General features: G+C 40.0%; 1 protein-coding gene across 1 annotated transcript in view; it reads right to left on the bottom strand.

Moving 5' to 3' along the window:
* Positions 1–12,226, bottom strand: part of PRTG (protogenin) — a 197,557-nt gene extending 185,331 nt beyond the window's left edge. The window contains exons 1-2 of the mRNA XM_006894535.1: positions 12,139–12,226; positions 9,647–9,949 (exon numbers count right to left, since the gene is read on the bottom strand). Of these exons, the coding sequence (XP_006894597.1) occupies positions 9,647–9,949; positions 12,139–12,226 (391 nt within the window). The remainder of the gene's footprint in view (positions 1–9,646; positions 9,950–12,138) is intronic.
* Between the last annotated feature and the right edge of the window lie 10,059 nt (positions 12,227–22,285).

The following is a 22,285-nucleotide window of genomic DNA, read 5'->3' as shown; positions in this document are numbered from 1 at the left end:
TTTACAACAGTGGCACCATGCAGTATTTGTTCTTTTGTGACTGAGATACTTCACTCAGCAGAATATCCTCCAGGGTCACCCATTTTGAATAATATTGCATGAGTTCCTTGTTTTTCAATGCAGTGTAGTATTCCATTGTATGACTATACCACAGCTTCTCTATCCATTCGTTTGTTGATGGTCACTTAGGTTGTTTCCAACTCCATGCTATTGTAAACAAAGCCGCGATAAACATGGGTGTGCATATATATGCTTGGATGTCAGTTATGGTCTCTGTGGGGTATATTCCCAGTAGTGGAATTGCTGGGTTAAATGGTATCTCTATTTGCAACTTTTTGAGAAAGCACCACACTACCTTCCACAGTGGTAGCACCATTTTACACTTCCACCAACAGTGATTATTCAGTTCCAGTTTCTCCACAACCTCACCAGCATCTGTTGCTTGCTGTTCTGTTAAATTTTGCTATTCTGACTGGGGTGAGATGATTTCTCATAGTTGTTTTGAAAAAACTTTTAATTACTGGCTACTCACACATTTTAAACTAATACCACCTACACACTGCTTCAGAACAGAACTCTTCTGAACTCATTTCAGGTAAAGGATTATTTTCTAGACTGTTAAAAACATGAATAGTCCAAATTATCAGTAATGATACTGGGTTTCTCTCCATCTAAAAGTAGAATCATCTGTATGACAAATTTTTTTGAAAATTTATGACATGAATTCCTGAAAGTAGTAAATAATGGCCAAATTAATTTTTTTTCTCAACAAAAATGTGCTTAGACTTATAAAAGTCAATTTATTGACCATTTCTTTAAAATCACAATGGCAAGGTCAAAAGATAAGAATAAGGTACTACTCAACACCCATCCCTGTTTTTTCCCATCTAGTTACCTATTCTTACAAAGACAAAAGAAAATCAAAATTAAGTGATTTATCTAAAGTTATATAGCTCATCAGCAATGCAATAGGCACTAGTACTTAGATTTCTTAATACTTCGTCATTCTATTCAGTTTTCCATCATATCTCTGAGCAAGTAAATAAAAATTACAGTAACATGAAGAATATTTTCCAGAAACTGGAATTTGTCAAATTTCATAAAGAAGTTGTTGTATCAAGAATATTAGAATCTATTCTGACATGACTATTGTTTCTTGTATCAGTGTTGTTCCCCATATTTCTTATGCTTAGCTGATGATAGTTACTGATAATATTTCTTTGATGAGTATAGTGTACTAAGGTAATGGTACTGTTTTCTTTCCAATTTTGGACTGAGGTTATTATACCTCAGGTTATACCTCTGCTTATACCAAAGGTACCAGCTGTTCCTCCCATGTATTTACAGTCTCAAAAAACCCAACGCAAGGTCAGCAATGAGTTGGTTCTGAAAACTCAGCTTCCTCCTTTATCTATTTCGATTTGCCACTTTCCATCAGTGGCTGTTGACTTCTACAAATGGCCAAAACCATGTAGGAGAAGTATCAACTTTTACATGTATAAGTAGCTAACCAAAACTGAGGTGACATTATATAAACACACAAGAAGTAATGCCTTGGAAAAGCGGCAGACTCTGAAATCCTTGCTTATTAATAAGTCATCTAAAATTTTATCAAAATTTTATCTGTGTTTTCTTGTGCTGGTTAACAACCCCATTTAAAAAAGAAAAAAAAACAAAACAAACAAACAACGAAACAAAACTCAAAAAAACAACCTGTTGCTAAGTTTGACTCCTGGTCACTTCATTTATTACCAGGTACAACTGCCCTTAGGGTTTTACTGGCTGACACCACCACAGAAGCAGATCTCCAGACCCTGAGGTTACTGGCCCAGTTCAAATGGTTTGTACTTCTGAGGGACCCTAACATAACGTGATGTCTAAGTAATATTTAATTAGTTTTTACTTCATTCATTCCTGGAAGCCCTCTCAAGACGCTACCATCTTTATACATCTTTCTCTACAGAGTGTAAAATATCTTCTATACAAAAGTTGATGCTACTGTTAAACTGGCTGAAAAGATTTTTGTTAACCATTCACCTAACCAACTGCCACACAGCAAATGCTATTCTATGGCTTGTTAATCTGATATAGTTGTACTTCTCTCCGTGTAGAGCACCACAAAAGATTTTCTCTAACATTTAGCACACATGGGGAGTTCTCATATCTTTTCAACTCTAGTGTCCATCACACACAGAAAATAAAAGGCACTGAGTAAATAGGGCTAAATGAAAATGTGCTTTTACTTTTTGACTAGATGGCTACAGAAAAGATGTAAAATATTAAATGAATGGTCCTTCAGAAGGGTAGACTCTTTACTGCAGTTTTTTCAATGCATGCAATTATTTACACGCAATTTTGTGTGCAAAGGGATTTTTTTTAAAATCACTCTTACTTAGACAAACATTAAAGACTCAAACACATTTTAAAAATCAAGTACCTTCACAATACTGAAAAACAATAGTTCTTTGATCATGAAATTTAAAATTGTTAATACCAAAACGAGTAGAACATCAAGTACAAGACAAAGGTTAAATAACAAATTGCTTAGTGTCACTTGGAAAAGAGTTTTCTACTTCTCCCAGAAAAACCACTGTTTTACTTAGTGGACTTTTTGTTGCTGTTGTCCCAATTCAGAAGGAATGTGAATGACATCGCAGGATTACCTCACAGCAAATAATTATCTGGGCCAAAATGTCTATTACGCCAAGGTTCAGAGACTACAGTTAGGAATATCTTTCCTGTTTGTTTTTGGAGGAGCAGTGAAATAAATACTGCTACTCTGCAAAATAAGCCAACCAGTGTGTAAGGCACATTCTGTTGTTGTGTGCTGTTGAGTCAGAACCAACCCGTAACTAACCTTACAATGGTTGTTCAGAGACAGTAAATTGCACAGAAGGAGACTGCCCTCCTTCTCCCATGGAACAGCTGTGTTCCTTAGGAATTGGAGTGCAGCTTCTTAACACTCGGACCCCAGTGCTCCAAATCACATACTTAATAGTACTAAAAGACTAAACCAAAACCAAACCCATAGCTGCCAAGATTATTTACAAGTCATGGCTACTCTCCACCAGGTTTCTGAGGCCATAAATCTTTGTGGGAGCAGATTGCTCATCTTTCTCCCAGAAAGCAACTGGTGGATACAAACTGTAGTCCTTTCAGTTGTCAGGTTAGCATGCAATGCCCTACACCACCAGGGCTCCTGTTGTAAGAGGATTATTCTAAAATAACATGACTTTTACAAAGTACTAGTTTGCACAAAATATCATTTTAAAAAAAACAAACAGTGACAACAGTATTTACTATAGATTTTTAATAAATATTCTTTCAATAATCCCTTAGGGCTAAAGCCCAGTGAAGCAGACAAATTTGAAAACAGAACCCTGAAAAATGATTGCTCTCTACAGCCCTTACTGGCTTAATCTAACAACTACAAATGCTAAATAAAGCTATATATGCATATGAAAGGGCAAACCCTGCCAAAACTAAGAAAATAAACAATTTTAATCCATGCCTTCTGCTCAATTCTTTAAGAATTTGACTATTAGAGGCTTATCAAAAGTAGTTCTTCCTGAGTACTGACAGGCTTTAAAACAAAACAAAAACAAAACAAAAGACTATAAAAGTCAGGGAAGTATCTGTCAGATTAGTGTCAGATATCTTTATGAGGATGACTCTTTTATTCTGTGTGATACATTTCCCTACAGGAGTTCATTTGGCTCCAGAATTTCAGCTGCTAAAGGTAATTTGGGACTTCTTCCTTCCTTTTTGTATATCATCAGGATTTACTGATTACTGTAGGCTTGTTTACTGTAGGCTTGTTCTATGTAGAGAACAGCAGGGCAAACATCAATACCCCTTCAATGATTCCAACTGTATTTTCCTTTTTCTCAATTAGCAAGATTTAAATGGTTTGATAAAGAGTCTGGACACTAAAAACTCTCAAAAACATTTAAAATAGTCTCAACTGTCAGTAAACTTAATTTGAAGTGTGATCTTTTAGGAACTTTTCCAAGACATTCGAATAATTATACCGGTTATTAAAAATCAAGCAGGATTTTCAACAAAACAGCTGATTCAACATTACCGATTATTTTTCATACTCACCAGTAATTAACCAGTTTAAAAGTTGAAAGTAATCCATCTTAACTGAGTGACCCTTCACTTTAGAGATAAAGGTCTTTCTTAACTCAAAAATGTGGACAATATCATCAAGGTTTTCAAAAAGTAACCTCAAATGGATTTTATGTATTAATTGAAAAGGCTCCTTTAACCTAAAACATGACTTAAAAGATCTGGTTTTCGCTATTCTCTTAAATTGCTCTCTGAACTTCAAAAGGCCCAGCTGTTAAATGCAGAAGCAATGATAACAAATCTCTGGGCAAACAAGTGCTGAGAGGAGGATTCACTCTTAAAATAATCAGATAGCTGACAAAAGGGGGCTACAGACCACGTATGTTCTCTCAAAATTCTACTAAGAGGCTGGATTGAAGTAAAAGAAGCATATATATTTATGTACCTCTGAAATAAAATTATAATTCTACTCCTACTTAGTGGATCCTACTAATAATTTGGTGGATCATTAAAAACTCAAAATTAGACAACTGTGAAAGTAGGATAGTGTTACAGGTTTTGAAAATGAGAAATGATACTCACTAATCAACTGCAGAGTGGGGAAAAACTAGTCCCATTATTTAGAGATTATCAGGCACCTGATAAACCTTTTAAGTAGACAAGACTTTAAAAACCAGTGACATTCAAAAGTAAGGCTGTATTGCTACTTTTACTGCCATGACTCGACTCAGGCAATTTTAAGACAGCCAATTTTAAGTTAACCATGTACTTTTAGAACACACCTCTTCTCTTTAAAAGTTATTTTAAAAAAAAATTTCAAGAAGCATCACGTTAGCAGACTATATAAATCAATTCAGCCTTGATGTTGTTGTTTTGTGCCTTCAGCAGGTTTTCAGAGGCAGTTAACTGCACAAGAGAAGATTCTCTCATGAAGAATCTGGTAGATTCGAACCACCTACCTTCGGAATTGCAGCACAGTTTCTTACCACTAGGCCATCAGAGCCCACCCACCCCCAATTCTGCTTTATTTTTCCAAAATCAAATTACTTTCTTATGTGTTGACACTCTTGAGTTAGGGCAAACATTCAAGCAAAAGCAGCCTGATCTTAAGTAATGGTGCACAAAGGCAAGAAGAAACTGTCCTTTCACAGTATCTATGAGTTTCAATAAGCCAGCACCAATGCAGCCATGTTGGGCCCAGAATCATTAGTAAAAATAAAAATTGATGTTAGTACAATCATAGCTTTTCTTTTTCTCTTCAGTATACTGCTTTCCCCTCCATTCCTTTTTAAATGACCCTTGAAATGACAATTTCTTTCAACTTAATTTTTAAGATCTACTTTGCACTATAATTTATGCTTTACTCTTTAAGACAGATAAGCTCCAGAGAACAGTTTTTATTAACCCCAAAAACCCTCTCAAACTCCATCTCAATTTATTCTGACATGATAAACACTTTACCCATGGAAAGCAATATATATTTAATTTTAAAATAAGTCCTTTTAAAGGAAATTATTATTGTTGCTTAAAGTTAAGGACATGTATCCCTAAACAACTTTTCTGATTCCAAAATTAACCTTAACATTTTGAAGTGGGGGGGGGGGGAATCCATCCTAAGGTTACAAGAATTTTAGGGGCTTGCAGCTACACATACTTACAAAATTATTTTCCACTCAAGCAAACAATCTTGAAAAGCCTAAGAAATGTAACTTAGCTTTAAGTTCACTTTCCTTCTGATCTAAGACTCCAATTTCCACCTTTTACAGAAAGGAAATAAACAACTAGCTTCCTGTTCACTCACTAGCTTACATTCAGTCTTTTACACACCACAGAGCACCGTCCTCCTCCTTCTTTACATCTCTCAAATGTCTCTTATCTTAATTTAAACTTGTTGAAATATGAGATCACTTTACCACCCTAATGCTTTCCTACAAAATTCATCTTACTTATTTCAACATTAAGAATGAAAGCGACATCAAGATGGTCATAGATTATTTCTTACTCCTAAAACCTTTAATTAATTTGTATGATGAAGACTTAACACCAATGCAAGTGAAAACTCAATTTGCCAAAATTTTAAAATACTGAAATTTATGGGTCATGGTTTAACCTTGTTCTTACTCACTACTGCATGAAACTAGGAAAGGGGCCTCCTACATCACTCCCCTTTCTGTCCTACTTACATGAAAACATAAAGCCACTATAAAAAAAAAAAGGATTACTCTTTTTAAAAGCTAAATATTACTTTAACCCTATATTTTCCTTTTAAAATGGGATGCCTTAGAAAAACGTTAGACGAATTCTTTTGTGCTTGGATGAACAGGAAAGCAAAGCCTTCAGGCCTTTAGGGAGGAACCTTGTCCCTGCAGCCCTGCTCTGATGTGCTTGGGAGATAAGGCTCCATAGTGACACTTAAGGAAAGGCCTGTTCACATTTGAATTTCTGCATTCCTCAAGAACAATTCATGGCAATAACTAACTTTGCAGAAGAGCTACATGAAAGCTTTGGTCAATGAATGAGGGTCATCTGCTCTTTATCACAAGGGTAAACCTCATCCTGGCCAGTTTCTAACCTTTTAACCCTGTGAATTCCTAATTTACACATGAATAATGGAATTCCTGCCTAGAGTGCAACTTTCAGCTTCTACTTCCTAAGTTTAGAAACTAAGACTTGATTGCCTGTGTTTAAAAATCTAAAATCTACACAGATTAAAGTTTTAGGTTTCCAGGTGCTGTGCCATTACACTTCTGAACTGAAAGATACGCTTGCTGACAAAAGCTGTGATCAAGAAAATAAAAAGCTCACACTTGCACCCCACTGCTATCACTATCTAGGAGAGAACTAGCTTAAAAAGAAAAAAAAAATCACCACAACAGAATGTCCATTTAATGCCTATTCTGTTTAATATGTATAACATCTTTATCCTGAAGAGAGGATAAAGTCATTGGTAGCTTACAGTACGCGCAACAGAACTAATGTGTCTGTTAAATAAAAGAGCACATTAGTTCTGTTATTTACTTGTGAATTCAGAATCTTCAAGAAACTCAACATACTTCTAAAGAAAAAACAACTCCCTATGAATTTATTTAAAATATATAAAACTGAATACATTTTCAAAGTAAAATGTCTCCTCAGTTAAAGAATACGCGTGCATATAAAGACTATGGTCCCTAATTAAATGATTGAAGAGTTATTCTGTAGGATTTGCACTGTCGATTCAAAGATTACAAAGGTACACTGTTCGAATCCACCAGTTGCTCTGAGGGAGAAAGATGGGCAACCTCCTGTCATGCAATTAATTGCCTCTGAAAACCCAAGGGAGGGTCAGTTCCAACTCCATGTACATAACAATAACAATATAAAATAACAATATAAACAAGCAATGATGTTTTTACTGGAATGTGTTTGGTTTGGGTGGGGGTTGTGCTTATAATTTGCTATTAATATTAATAAAGCTATTAATATGTTTAACTATTTCAACTCTGTTGCCTTCAAGGTGACAAACGGCTAAAGATTTACTATTAAATATAACTTTATAAAAATACAAACAGGTAAAGTACTAAAAAATTACCCCCCCCCCAAACAGTACTAATTTTGTGTTTTACACCCATCAAATTCTGTTTAGACTGTATTTCAGAAGCTAGATAGCTCTGGGTATTTTCAAATGTTTGTGAGAGTTCTAGAATTCTGTGAGGCTCCTCAGGAGGCCCGGAAATGCTTCATCTTTTCAAAGTCTAAGTACTCCCCTCCTCCCACCGTCCAACTCCCTCCCCCCCATTCCCTTGTAAGGTATTCAAAAAGTAGGTGAAAACAAGATTCCACATACTACAAATGGTGGGAAATCAAAACGCTATCAAGAAATTGTAAATTAGGCAAAAAGTAATTGGGAAAAAAAATACAAACGTGTAAAGCACATAATCCTGAAAGCAGTTGTTATGTATCAGGTCAGAACAGATTTATAGCTGACCCTCCAGCAGGTTTTCAGTGACAGTTAATCACACAGAAGGAGACTGTCCATCTTTCTCCTGCAGAGTAACTGGAGGATCTGAGCCCAGTGTCTTCGTATTGGCAGCACACCTTCTTACAACTCTAAGCCACCAGAATTCCCCTCCAATATTTTAGAGAAAAGTCATTATTAAACAAAAAAACATTAGCCAATGGTTACAGCAGAAATGCTTATTTTTTATTAATTTTTATTATTTTATGTGCATGTACCATCAAATCAGATCTGACTGGTACAGGAGGATATTGCTCCTCCTTCTCCAGCAGAGCATCTGGTGGATTTGAACCATGTACCTCTGGGATTGCAGTGCAGCTTCTTGCCACTAGGCCACCAGAGCTCCCCTAAAAATGCTTATTTAAAATACTCTTAGGTTTGTGTAATTTTCTTTGTGGTAGAAGCCCAGAATTAGGAATTTCTTTAATTTTCTGATTCATTTCTATACAAAAAACTTTGTATTTTATTTTCCATAATTTTTATTAAAGATAAAATCAATTACTAAGATAAGAGTGGATAAAAATACAGTCACAGAGTTTTACATGTTATAATCACCTTTGAAACTACTGCTAATAACTTCCTAAATATCACTGTGAAGATCTTGAAGAAGTTCTTTTCTAAATATTGTGCCTTTATCTCGATAAATTCCTCTTTCTGTTATCTGCCTTGTAAATGATTAATTTGTACGTGCAGTGCAAAAATCTATGCTGTGTGTTTTAATAAAACCAGGAAGCTGAAATGTCTATAAAACTTTTTAAGGTGCAGTGTTTGTGCTTTCATTTTTTAAGATTTTAAGCCTGGTGTACCTGACTGCCTGAGTAGTTGGAAAATCTCAGTGGGAAAAAAAATTCTGTACCTGTCTCAGGGCATCTTTACATGCAACAATTAGTTACCAATCAACTACTGAGCAATAGATTGCGTGGATGAATGGTTGTTCATACAAAGGAAATCATTACACAGCAAAATTTATGACAGGGGGGGGGGAGTGAGCAGATCTGGTTTAAGTCCATTAGGCATAATATGGAAATGGCCTTAATCTCTTTCCCTCCCAGCAGGAAAAGACAAGAAATACTTCAAAGGCTCCAGAGTTAGTGACCAATGCCCTCTCTTACAATTAAAAAGCAACATGGGTGATCTAAGAGCAGTCAGAGAAATGGGAAGCTGCATTACAAGACAGATTTAACACTCGAGGGTCATCTACAAAGGAGAAGGATTTGCTGGAGATTTAATTACTAGTTTCCAAGAGATGAGATTTAAAAACAGCTTTTGTTGTGTTAGGTAAACTTCTACATCCATTTCTTCTCATAGGGTGAAACATTTGAAATTTAAATAAAATCCTCTTAAGAGATTGTATTTTACTAAGCATTCTCAGCCTAATATGACTTCTGTCGTTACTCACTCATTTGTATTTTATTATACCACATAAGACAGAAAAATTTCTCTATATACCTTACTTAGCACCAATAAGCTTTTTAAGGTGTGACTGTTAGTGACATTACCTTTAAAACTCAAGAAATCATCAAAATGCACCAATCAAAACTCAACAATCAAGAATTTTTTAAAAAAACTCCCACTTACTTGATAAGGTAAGATGAGCTTTCTGACTAAGAATGGCTCCATACTTGTTCATTGCCAGACACTGATAAAATCCTTCATCAGACTGCTCTCCTCGCTTGCCTTCAATCTCACTGATGTATAAGGAGCCATTAGACAGAACCTGGATCCGTTTATTTTCAGACACTTTTGCTCCATTTTTCAACCATGTAACCTTAACAGGGACTTCTCCATGAGCCTGGCAGTCTAAAATGACTGGGTCCTTTCTTGTGACAGTTACATCCTGTGGTTCTTTTATAAAAAACAGTTCGCTAAAGCACCAAACTCCTAAAAGGGAAAAAGGAGAGGTATATCCAGAATTACAGGTATAAAGCAGTTTCTTAACACTATACACAACTGTAAAACATATATTCTGTATTTAAGGGGATAAAGTTTTATAAGTCATATTAACTTTGCAAACTCCTAATAAAGTTTCAGTAAAATTTTCCGATCAATATGAAAAACTACCTTTTCACAAAACTACAATAAACACATAGGGAAGATTTAGAAAATCTCTTTTTTTTTTGTAAGGATCCTGTTCACCAGTTCCTTGCTAGACATCTAAATTCATCAGGAAAACTCATGAGCACAAGTTGTTTGCTACTTTTACAAGCTTGTCAAAAAGATCTTGAACAGGGTAAGTCGTAAAAGTCTAATTTTACAAGAAATCATTAGCAAAACTCCAACTCTGTGAACAAGCAAGTTTATTTCCTTGTCCCTTGAAGTGTTTGGGAAACCAGTGGCACATACTCTTTTGGAAAATAGGTTTCTTTTTTTTGTGATAAATTACAAGTTGTATTTTTTTTTTTTATATCTGCCCTCTTAGAGCAAAGGCCTTGTCTCCTCTCTCTGAAAGAAATCCATTTACTTAATTTCTGCAAAGCAAGATAGGTATTTAAACGACAAACAATAGACTTTGAAAAGTTGGTAACTCTTGTTGCTTGTACCCAGTGGGTGATCGGATTAAGAAACTTTAAAAAAAATATTTTTAAACTACAAACTGTTTGGGGGTGGGGGGGGAGAACGTGTGACTAATTGGTCCTTACTGTATAATAGGAACAGGAGATTGCTTAATCAACCAATACATATTTTTATCAGAGCAGAGGAAAAGCTTTAATATCCTAAGCATGCACATCGCTCCTGGGCCCCTGCAGGATAAAACATCCAAGGATCAACTAATACCTCGTCACCTCCTGCATTTACTGCAAATCAAGCTTAAGTGTTTGCTGCATACTGATAGGAGCCGAGTAGAGTCTTAAAGGTTAAGGGGAAAGTTTTATCCTTCTCCTGGTGTTTTGAATCCACGATTACAAATCCCCGGAATTGATTCCTGTTTCTCATCAACGGAGGTCCTCGGAAACCTCACACACTAGTCACGCTCCCACGCCCAAGCTCCCTACTTCCCCTGATGTTTGCCCAGGGCAATGCGAGCGGCTCTAACAGCCCTGCGCTGCTCGCACCACTCCGGAAGGCGCCCATTGTGTTTCTGAGCCACATCTGACTTTGATCCTTTTCTCATGCTAACAGAAAACTAACTCCTCCAGAAAAAGGAAAGTCCGGCATTTGTAACCTGTAAATCAATAAAATAGCCCGATCTCCTAAACACTTCTCCTCCCTCTCCACCTCCCCCCACTTTACACTTTGATCTCTTTGAGGAAACCAACGGGGAAGCAAAAGAAGAAAAATTTAGTTTATCCAAGGTTAGGGTTTGGAACAGCCTTCAGATTCGTGCATACCTCGACCTGACCCCAAAGTACCTGGGTGCTGGGGATTAAGTCCTATTTAGAAAGGACTTTTCAGCCTCCAGTACCTTCCTCCCTTCAGGGGCACAGATAGGTCAGAGGGAACTTTTAAATTCTCTTGTCTTTCCAATTCTAACCCCCTCCCGTCGCGTCCTCACTCAATTCAGATCCAGGAAACTAGAGACACTGGGGGTGCTGACCTGAGCGCGGAATTCACCTATTTCAGATCCCGCCCGAAAACGTGGGGGACCCCCCTCCGACGTAGGGAAAGCTGCGGGGAACCACGGCGCCCCCTGCGCAGCGAGGCTGCCACTAAGGAAACAATATAAATAAAGCCACGTGCGGCCGCGGAGGCCCCGGCGTGCGGGTGGCGTGGAGCCCGGGCTGGCCGTGGAGGCGGGGACGGCCGGAGCAGGGACAATGGCGCGAGGAGGAAGGGACGAGAGTGGACAGCAGCCCCTGCGACACACTGCAGCTCAACAGCGGGACAGCGCAGCGGGGAGGCGCGGGCCTGGGGATTGGATCCAGCAGCCCTACACCGGCCCCCGGAGAGCCCCCGGTAACTTATAGCCCAGCCAGCGCTCCAGACGGACCCCGGGGAGGGCGCAGGAGCCGGTGACCAGCGCCACCGCGGATGACCCCGCCCCCCATACCCCTGATTCATCTCTCCCCATCCCGCTCGCGCCTGCTCCAGCCCTACAGGCTCCAAAGAAACGCCGAAGAAAACGTGCCCACCTGGAACACAGCCGAGGAGCAGCACGAGCGCGCGGAGCAGCATCCCAGGCGGCCGCAGCCGGGCAAGGGGTCGCAGAGAAGGCGCCATTCGGCGGGGCTACACGGGCATGCTCCCCGGGCGCCCCGCAGCCACTGTCCGCCCGCCGGCCCCCGCCTCGCCTCTGGCCTCCGAGCGCTCCTCGTGCCGCAGCGGGACGCGCGCGTAGCCCAGTACTCCCGCTCTGGCACCGGCGTGGCGTGGTGCGGCCGGCCGCTCGGCTCTGCGGTGGCGGCGAGGCCGGCGCACGGACACCCGCTCGCCGACGGGGAAAGGGGGGAGGGCCGAGAGTCCGGCCTGGAGGCGGAGTGAGGCGCCCGGAGGGGGCGGGGGCGGCGGAGTGGACAGCGCGGCCGCTGCTGGCCAGGGGACTACTTTCTACATCTGGCCCCTGGTCTGGGGACTAGGAGGTCGGTGCGGCCGGCGGAGGGAGACGCTGGGACGGAGTCCCGTGGCGGCCGGGTCGCGGCCCCGAGAGGAGGGGGCGGGACCTGCCGGACAATGCACCTGGGGGTCAGGCCCCGGCTGAGGGTCTCCGGCTGGCGTCCCCGCCCCCTTTGCGCCGCGCCACCTTCGAGGGCAGAGCCACAAAGGCCAAGCCTCCCGGCCAGGCTGCCCCCCAGGGCCCCTCTCCCGCCGGCTTGTTGGGATTCAGAAAGGGGGAGGCAAGGTGGGAGAGGGATGGTGTTGAGAGATGTGGAAAGGCCGGAGACTTCTCCCCTGATGGCCCCTGCCCATCCCCCTCCGTCCCTCACACGCAGAGGCCCAGTGGAGGGAAATCTGTTTCCCACTTCAGGGATTTGTCAGCCAGACTGCAGGCATCTCCGGATGATAAGCCCCCACATTTGAGGACCACTCTGATATCTCCCTGCCCCCATCAGACGCAGTACTGGTTTTAAAACAACTGCAAAATGTACCCTAAAATGAATAATTACCTTTTGGGGGAGACATTATCTCTTTCTCAAGTTGGTCAAGTTCTCCAATTTGTTGAGAATTATGCCCATGAAAGGCTCTGTGCTCAGAGCAGGATTGCTGTGGGGGACCAGGCTTTGACAGGCTACTTGCATAGAAGTTGGTCCGACTGGGAAGAACATAAATGGTGTGAATATTTCCTGAGGTTAAGGGCAATGAGTTCGAAGGGGTTTTAAATCCCATGCTGGATAGTAAAACTTACTCTTATTGATTAAATTAGATCAAAGTATGAAATTTGCAATTACCTAGAGATTTCATATTGTTGTGTACCGTTAAGTTAGAACTACGTGTAGCTAACCCTCCAGAAGGTTTTCAGAAGCAGTAAATTGCACAGGACATGCATGAGTGCCCATCTTTATCTGGGAAGCAGCTAGAGGTTTTGAACCTCATGCCTTTGCGTTAGTCATTGCAATTCCTTACCACTAAGACACCAGAGCTTCCTCGGCTTTCATGTTTTAATTTTATGTTTATTATAACTCATACTAAACCTATACTTGGACCAGGAAGCCTTCGTGAGAACAGAGCAAGAAAATATGACTTAGTTCAAAATCCTGCCTTCATACCTTTTCAATCTATATATGTAACAGATCATTCAGGAGGTTGGACTTGAGGACAAAAGTGGCATCAGAATTGGAAGAAGACTCAACTTATATTATGCAGATAACACAGCCTTGCTTCCTGAAACTGAAGACCTGAGGTGTTTACTGCAGAAAGTCAAGGACTGCAGTCTTCAATATGGATTGAAGCCAAATATAAAAACAAACAAAAAAAAACCCCGACAACCAGAGCTGCTCACCACTGGGCCAATTTACAGCAGCCTGATAGAAAAGAGATTGAGATTATTAACAATTTCAGCCTGCTTAGTTCTACAATCACCACTCTTAGCACCAGCAGTCAGAAAATCAAAAGACAAATTGCACTGGGAAAATCGGCTATCAGGGACTTTTACATAGTACTGAAGAGCAATGATGTCAGTCTAGAGACTAAGGTGTGCCTGACCCAAGCCATGGCCTTCACAATTGCTTGCTATGCATCAGAGAGCTGGATGATGACAAAGGATGATATAATAAGAATTAATGCTTTGAGTTGTGGTGCTAGAGAAGAGTATTGAACATATCATGACTTGTCATGAGAACAAACCAGTCTGTCCTGGAGAAGGTAAAATCAAACTGCTCCTTGGAGGCAAGGATTTTGAAGCTCTGTCTCATGTACTTTGGGCATATTGCCAGAAGGGCCCCCTGTGCTTGGTGAGGGACAGCCCAGGAGAGGAAACTCTGGCTGAGATAGATTGGCTCAGTGACTGGGGTAATGGAGGTAGGTGTGTTGGAGACAATGAGATTAGTTCAAATTAGGGCAGGGCTCAGAGCTATTGTACATAGTGTCGCTGTGAGTCACAGGTGACTCAACAGCATTAACAACAGTGAAAGTGAGTGGAAGTACTAATTCCGTTTGAAGTTGGAGAAACTGAGACTTACTAAAAAACAGTTACAAAAAAATTAAAAACAAAAATCAGTTACAAATCCTAGTGATGACTCAAATAGAATTTATCTCTTTTTATTTCAATGTTGTTCCTCTATTGTATTACTCTTTTTAAAAAAGTAAAACTTTGTTTTCTGGTGGAACATCTCTTTGTGTCAGAACTTACAGCACCGTTTCTTTATATAATTTGTTACATGAACTCATTTTATCTCATGTATTGATAATTACATACCCTTTTCTCATTGTTGTCAAGCTAGAACACTCATAGTTGACACTCTAGCAGGTTTTTAGAAGCTGAAAGTCAAACAGGAGAAAATTGTCCATCTTTCTCCTGCAGAGCAGCTGATGGATTCCAGTCACAAGTTTTTGGGTTGGCAACACAACTCCTTACCCCTAAACCAACACAGCTCCCTCCTCCAGTAAGTTATGGGAGGTTGTAAATCACATGGAGGAAACTGTGCATCTCAGAGCCACTGGTAGATTCAAACACCCAGAAAGTTGTATTCTTTGGCTTAGCCACACAACTTCTTACAAACTGGACCACCAGAGCTCCATATATAGCATGTGCTGCTGCTTCTGCTGCTGCTTCTTGTTATATGTCAAGTTCAACTCATCACAACCCTATGATCAACAGACATGAACCTTGTCTTCATCATCTCTGAAATACTTGAGCGCATTGTTGCAATCACATCTCTCCAAGGTTCATCCTCTTGTGCTGACTCTCCATCTTTCCAAACATAATGTCCCTTCCCAACAAATAGCCTTCTCCAACAACATAAACCAAGTATGTAAGGTGAAGCTTCATCATCCTAGCTGCCAAGTAATACCATGGCTGCACTTTTTCTAAGATATATCTATTTATTCTTTTGGCAGTCCATGGGATATTCAGTACTCTGCTCCAAAATCACAACTCAAAAGGCCTTGACTCATTTTCTGACATCCTTATTCACTGTCCAGCTCTCAGACACATAGCAAGTTATTTAAATGACCATGGCTTGAATCAGGCACATCTTAGTCTTCAAACTAACATTACTCCTCAATACCTTGAAGAGTTCCTTTTCAGCACTTCCCGATGCATACATCTTTTTATTCTTTTAGCCTAATGGAAAGAAGCACATGATTCAAGTCCACCAGCTGCTCCACAGAAGGATGGGCAGTCTCCTCCCATGCAATTAACTACCTCTGAAAGCCCACCAGAGGGTCAGCTATGGGTCAGTTCCAACTCTATATTAATAACAACAACAATGCTAATGGATCCAGGTAAGACGAAATCATTGGCAATTTCAGTCTTTTGCCCATCTATCATAATGTGAAAATTTTTGTCTTGGTAGAAGACATAATCCATATTGAAGGCTATTGTCTTTGATCTTCTGCATCAAGCATTGCAAATGCTCCTCACTTTAAGCCAGCAAGGTTGTACCATCTTCATAACACAGGTTGTTGATGAGTATTCCTCCTATTCTTTCCCTCCCTCTTTCTCCTATCTTGATGCCCTTTTCCTTCATAGAGTCCAGCTTCTTCAGTAATTTGATTAGCACAGATTGAATAGATATGGAGAAGGTTGGTACCATTAAGTCAGAACCAACTCAGCTGAGCTTCCAGCAGGTTTTCAGAGGCAGTAAATCATAGGGGAGGAGATTGCCCATCCTTTCCAGCGGAGCAGCTGGTGGATTTGAGCCATGTGCCTGGGAATGACAGTGCAGCTCCTCACCAGTAAGCCACCAGAGCTCTTTATATAATGTACTAAGCACCATAAATCACATAAGAGCTTGTTCAATAATTGAATATGCTAGACGTTACAGCACAGTACCTTACATATACGGGTGATAGCTACTCTATGCAGTGGTTAAAGGCATAGTTTTGGTGGCTTGCTAGACTAGAGATAAAATTTTAGGATTAGATATATTTGCAAACTTCATCTATTTACTGGGAATAAACATAATACTTCAATGGGCTACTGTGAAGGCCACAAGTTATCTAGACTCGTAGCTGTACCATATACAACACATCAAAACCTTTCCTGATCTTGGACTATCCACATGACCTCAACTGTGCGTATTTGTTGCCGTCACTGTGTCAATCCATCTCCCTTACCTTTGATGACGCTTTATTTTTGCAAGCTTGATGTCCTTCTCTAAGGATTGACCTCTTCTAATAATACTGTGAACACTTTGAAGTGTTCACCTACACAGTCTTACTATAAGCCTTACTAAGGGGCACGCTGGCTATACTTTTTTCAAAGATAGATTTCTAGGAGGCTCTGGTGGCTTCCTAGATATCATTGCTGATATCTGATGGATCCTGGCTGAAAGTAAAAAATACCAGAATAATGTAAATTTATACTTGATTGACTAAGCAAAGGCATTTGACTGTATGAATCATAGCAAGTTACGGCTAAAATGGAAAAGAATGGGAATACTAGAGCAGTTAAATTGTGCTCATGTGAAACCTATATATAGACCAAGAGGCTTTGTATGAACAGAGTAAGGAAATACAACATGGTTTAAAATTAAGAAGGGAGTGTATCAGGATTGTATTTTCTCTCCATATTTATTCAATCCGTGTGCTGAGCAAATTATTCAAGAATAAGGATTCTATGAAGAAGAATGTGGCATCAAGATCACAGGGAGACTCATCATTAATCTTTGTTATGCAGTGCAGATGACACAACCTTGCTTGCTGAAAGTGAAGATTTGGATCATTTGTTGCAGAAGATCAATACAGCCTTCAGTATGGATTGCGTCTCAATATCAAAACAAAAATTCTTGTCACTGGACTAATATAGGCAACATTATGATAGATAAAGATTGAAACTGTCAGCAACTTCATCTTACTTGGATCCACAGTCAACACCCTTGGTATCAGCAGTCAGGAAATCAGGAGACATATTGCACTGGAAAGTCTATAGTTAAAGACTTCTCCAAATTATTGAGGAGAACTGATATCAGTTTGAGGATTAAGATGCATCTGATTCAGGCCATAGTCTTTCTGATAACTTGGAATGCATCTATAACTGTACATTGAAAAATAGAAATGGAAAATGACAGAAAGAAGAAGGGATACCTTTGAGCTGTGTGGTGTTGGAGAAGAGTACTGAACTTCGCAAGGACTGCCAAAATAACAAACAAATTGTGGAGAAAGTGTTGCCACAGTGCTCCTTGGAGGCAAAGATGATTAAGTTTGGTTTCATATACTTCAGGCATGTTTCTAAGAGAGGCTATTCCTTGAAGAGGGACATCATGCTTGGAAAGACAGTGTTGGCGAAGGAGAGATAAACCCTCCACCAGGTGAATTGGGACAGTCACCGCTGCAATGAGCTCTAAAATGTCAGGAAATATGAGGATGGCAAAGGATAGGATAGGTTCAGATCTGTTTTTCTTTTTTTAAATAAAATTTTAATTCTGATTTTAAATATTTACAGAGAAGTTAGATTTTCATTCACTGATTGTTGCACATTTCCCCCTTCCTCCTCTCTCATTCACTTTTTTTTTTACTATTCATTCAGTGTTACACAATTATTTACCTCTCCCTCCTCCAGTCATTTTGCAATGATACAGCTCTTATTCTGGGCTATTGTCATATGTACAATGCCTAGTGATATATTAATTTTAGACAGTTCTTTCATCTGTTCCAATGCAATGGTCATTATCTGTCCACTCTTATCCTATTCTCCTCCCAACCCTCCATGTCAGATCTGCTTTATTACAGTGGTGCTATGTAGTATTTGTCCTTTTGTTACTGAGATATTTCACTCAGCATGATATGTTCCATGGTCCCACATGTTGTGTAATGTTTTACAAGTTTATTGTTTTCACTGCTGCATAGTATTCCATTATATAAATATACCACAGTTTTTCTATCCATTCATTTGTTGATGGGCACTTGGGTTGCTTCCATCTCTTTGCTATTGTAAATAATGCAGCAGTAAACATGGGAGTGCATATATCTGTTTGGATGATGGTTCTGGTTTCCCAGTAGTGTAATTTCTGGGCCAAATGGTATTTCTGCTTCCAACTTTTTGAGAAAGTGTCAAACAGCCTTCCACAGTGGTTGCACCATTTTACACTCCCACCAACAGTGAATAAGGATTCTAATCTCTCCACAGCTGCGTCAGCATTTATTGTTTGCTGCTCTGTTGAACTTTGCTATGGTTACTGGGGTGAGATGATACCTTATAGTTGTTTTGATTTTCATCTCTCTGATAGCTTATGAATTTGGGATGTTTCTTCATGTGCTTGTTCATCATCTCAATGTCTTTGGTGAAGTTTCATATCCTGTGCCCATTTTGCTGTTGGGTTGTTTATCTTTTTCTCTTTGAGGTGCCAGATCTGTTTTTCATAGGGTCGCTAGGAGTCCTACTCGACTCGACAGCACCTAACAACAGCAACTGGTAGCCTGGTGCTAAGAAGCTGCACTGCAATCCTACAGGCATGTGGTTCAAATTCACCAACTGCTCTGGGAGAGAAAGATGGGCAGTCTCCTCCTATTAGATGTACTGCCTCTGAAAACTCACTTAAGGGTCAGCCATGTGTCATTTCAGACTCTAAGGCAAAGATTTGTTTGTTCTTTTGGAAATCCAAGGGATATACAGTGCTCTCTGCCAGCACCGCCACCCCCCAAGACCTTCAGTTCTTTAGTCTTCTTAGTTCTTTGTCCATCTTTCACATGCATATAAAACAACTGAAAAATACCCTGCATCTGACAATGTGATGTTGTTTTTATGTGCCATCAAGTCGCCTGCAACTCATAGGGGCAGTATGTACAACAGCCCTAAACCCTGCTCTATCCTGAGCCAATCGTATTTTCTGTGACACACTTACTCCCATTATCCCAGTCACTGAAACCATCTCATCACATCCTTTGGGCATGTTGCTAGAAGGGGCTGGCTATTCCTTGGAGAAGGACATGATTCTGGGAAGTGTGGAGGGTCAGTGAAGAAGAGGAAGACCGTCAACCAGGTAGATTGACATGGTTACTGGTGCAAAGGGCTCTTGTGTGTCAGGAAGTGTGAGGATGGCACAGGATAGAACAGGGTTCAGATCTTTTGTTGATAGCGTTGCTATGCATTGTACTCAAGGGCACCGAACAACAATAAAAACCACCACAACAAAGTCTAATATGTTAGGATAAGGGAGCTTATGAGCAATTTGCTCCTCAAAGATAGGATGAAAGAGACCTGATGGTAACATGGTTACAATATTTGGCTGCTAGCCAAAAAGGTTAGTAGTAAGAATCCATCACCAGCCACTCTGTGTGGGAAATACAATCTCCTTGTGTAAGGGATGTGCAGCTTTGGAGCCTTGAAGCAACTTCATGGCAACAGGTTTGGTTTTCTGGTTTTGGGTTGTGTTTTGGGGTGTTTTTTTTTGTGGTTTTTTTTTTAATATGAAAAAGAAAGAAGGATAATGCTAAGAAATATGAAGGGCCTTCCTCAGATTTTTACCCTTCTTAAAAGCTAATAAGTTAGTTTTGTGAAGCTTTATGGATACAGAAGAAGACAGGAGACTCTTGTGTTAAAGATAAAATTCTCACTTTTGAGAAACTGGTGAATTTTTTCATCAGTTTTCTAAATCCCACAGGGTAATGCATAAAGAGGTAATTCTTTCACATGTTATAAGATAGGTATACTAATCTAGGGAACCTATATATTTTTTACATTTTTTTAAATTTTATTAGTGTGTGTATGTGTGTGTGTACTGTCAAATCTGATCTGACTGGTACAGGAGGAGATTGTTCCTCCTCCAGCAGAGCATCTGGTGGATTCGAACCGTGTGTCTCTGGGATTGCAGTGCAGCTTCTTGCCACCAGGCCACCACAGCTCGCCATGAACCTATATCTTTTATAAAGAGCAATAAAAATGCCTGCTTTTCTCCAGAGTGAGATGCCTTCTCTGTCTTTCATAGCTATTTGATATACAAACATCCTTGAAAAGGTGGTTTGGACTATAATGCAATGGTATCTTTCTTGTAAGGTACACAGAAATGTGAGAGAACTGTGGAGAATTGTCAACACATAATCTCAGTGGAACTGATACTTGTGCTGAATCTTGAGGGTTAGTGGTTGTTTTCAAGTCAACATAGGTTGGCCTTCCAGAGAAAATGATAAGGTACTGCAGTATAAGAGATGAAGGTATACTCGGGAAATTGGAGTTGGTTCACTATAGCTTCTGGGCAGGCCACACTGGACAGTGGAGAGAAGAGAGGAAAGGCTATGTCAGAAGAGGCTTTATTCCAGGTTAAAGAGCTTGAGCTCTTCCCTGGAAGGCTGTGTTTTCCCACAGGCTGTCCTTTGGAAGGGTTGCCCATGGTATGTGTCCTATGGCAGTGCTCTAGCAATTCTGTCTCACTCCACCTTCACACCTGGATAAGCTAGGTATTAGGATCCACATTTTGCAGAGGAGCAGAGGCTCAGAGAGGTTAAGTACCTTAGTTTGAGTCATACAATAGAAAACATGACAAAGTTATAATTCTCCAAATCCACCTGACTTAAAATCCTTGTTCTTTGAATGTCTTTCTGGATGTACCTGTGAAAAGCAGAAGAGGTAGAGTGTGAGGTGGAGATAGAATTAATAAGATCATTTTTATTAGCACAATGTTGTTTTGATATTTGGAAACATGTAATATGAAACACAGACTATATATATGTTCTATATTTTTATGTTCTGAAATTATAACTATCAATGGTCCTTGCTAGTACTTTTCTCCTTTCACAGTCCACCTAATGCAGCCACGGGTTCTTTTGGGTTTTTTTTTTGTAAACTATTTCATTTTATTTGGCACCACAGTTAACAGCCTTAGTACCAGCAATCAGGAAATCAAAAGATGTATTGTGTTGGGGAAAAAAACTGCTGTCAGGGACTTCTCCATCATACTAAAGAGAAATTATGTCTGTTTGAAGACTAAAATGCATCTGACCCAAGCCATGGTCTTCTTAGTTACTTGCTGAATGTTGTACAATGAATAAGGACAACAAAATAAGAATTAGTATCTTTGAGTTGTGATGCTGGAGAAAAGTACTGAATATCTCATGGACTTCCAAGAGAATAAACAGGGATTTTTTCTTGAGAAAGTTGAATGAGGATGCTCCTTGAAGGTAAACATGGTGAAATATAGTCTTACATACTTTGGGTGAGTTTTAGGGATGCCTGTCCTTGGAGAAGGACATCATGCTTGGGAAGTTGGAGGTCAGCATGAAAGATGAAAATCCTCAAGATCAGTTGCCATTGTGACTGTCATGAAGGACTCAAGTAGGTTGGAGATGGTGAGAATGGCACAGGATGAGGCAGGGTTTAGATCCGTTGTTCACAGGGCCACTCTGAGTTGTAGTCAACAGCCACGTTTTTTTTTTCTTTGTGTAGGCCCAGTAAACCACAGACAGACACCAGGTGTAGGTGGGCTGTGTAACAGGTGTAACCCTCCTTGCATTTTAGATAGTGAGGACTTTAACTGAGATAAACACAAGCTTTTCTTTCTCATCAATTGTATTGTGCAATTATATTGGGTGGACAAAAAGTCAGGAGTGGACATAAGGAAATGTGACATTGTTGTTGTTGTTATTACGTGCCGTCGAGTCGTTTCCGACTCATAGCGACCCTATGCACAACAGCCCTAAACCCTGCTCTATCCTGCGCCAACCGCACCGCCTCTGACACACCCATCC

This window comes from Elephantulus edwardii, unplaced genomic scaffold, assembly GCF_000299155.1.
Source record: "Elephantulus edwardii isolate Elephantulus edwardi_28Jun2011 unplaced genomic scaffold, EleEdw1.0 scaffold00145, whole genome shotgun sequence".
NCBI classification, from domain to species: domain Eukaryota; kingdom Metazoa; phylum Chordata; class Mammalia; order Macroscelidea; family Macroscelididae; genus Elephantulus; species Elephantulus edwardii.
The sequence above is the reverse complement of the archived record's forward strand: the minus strand, read 5'-3'. Positions and strand labels throughout refer to the sequence as shown.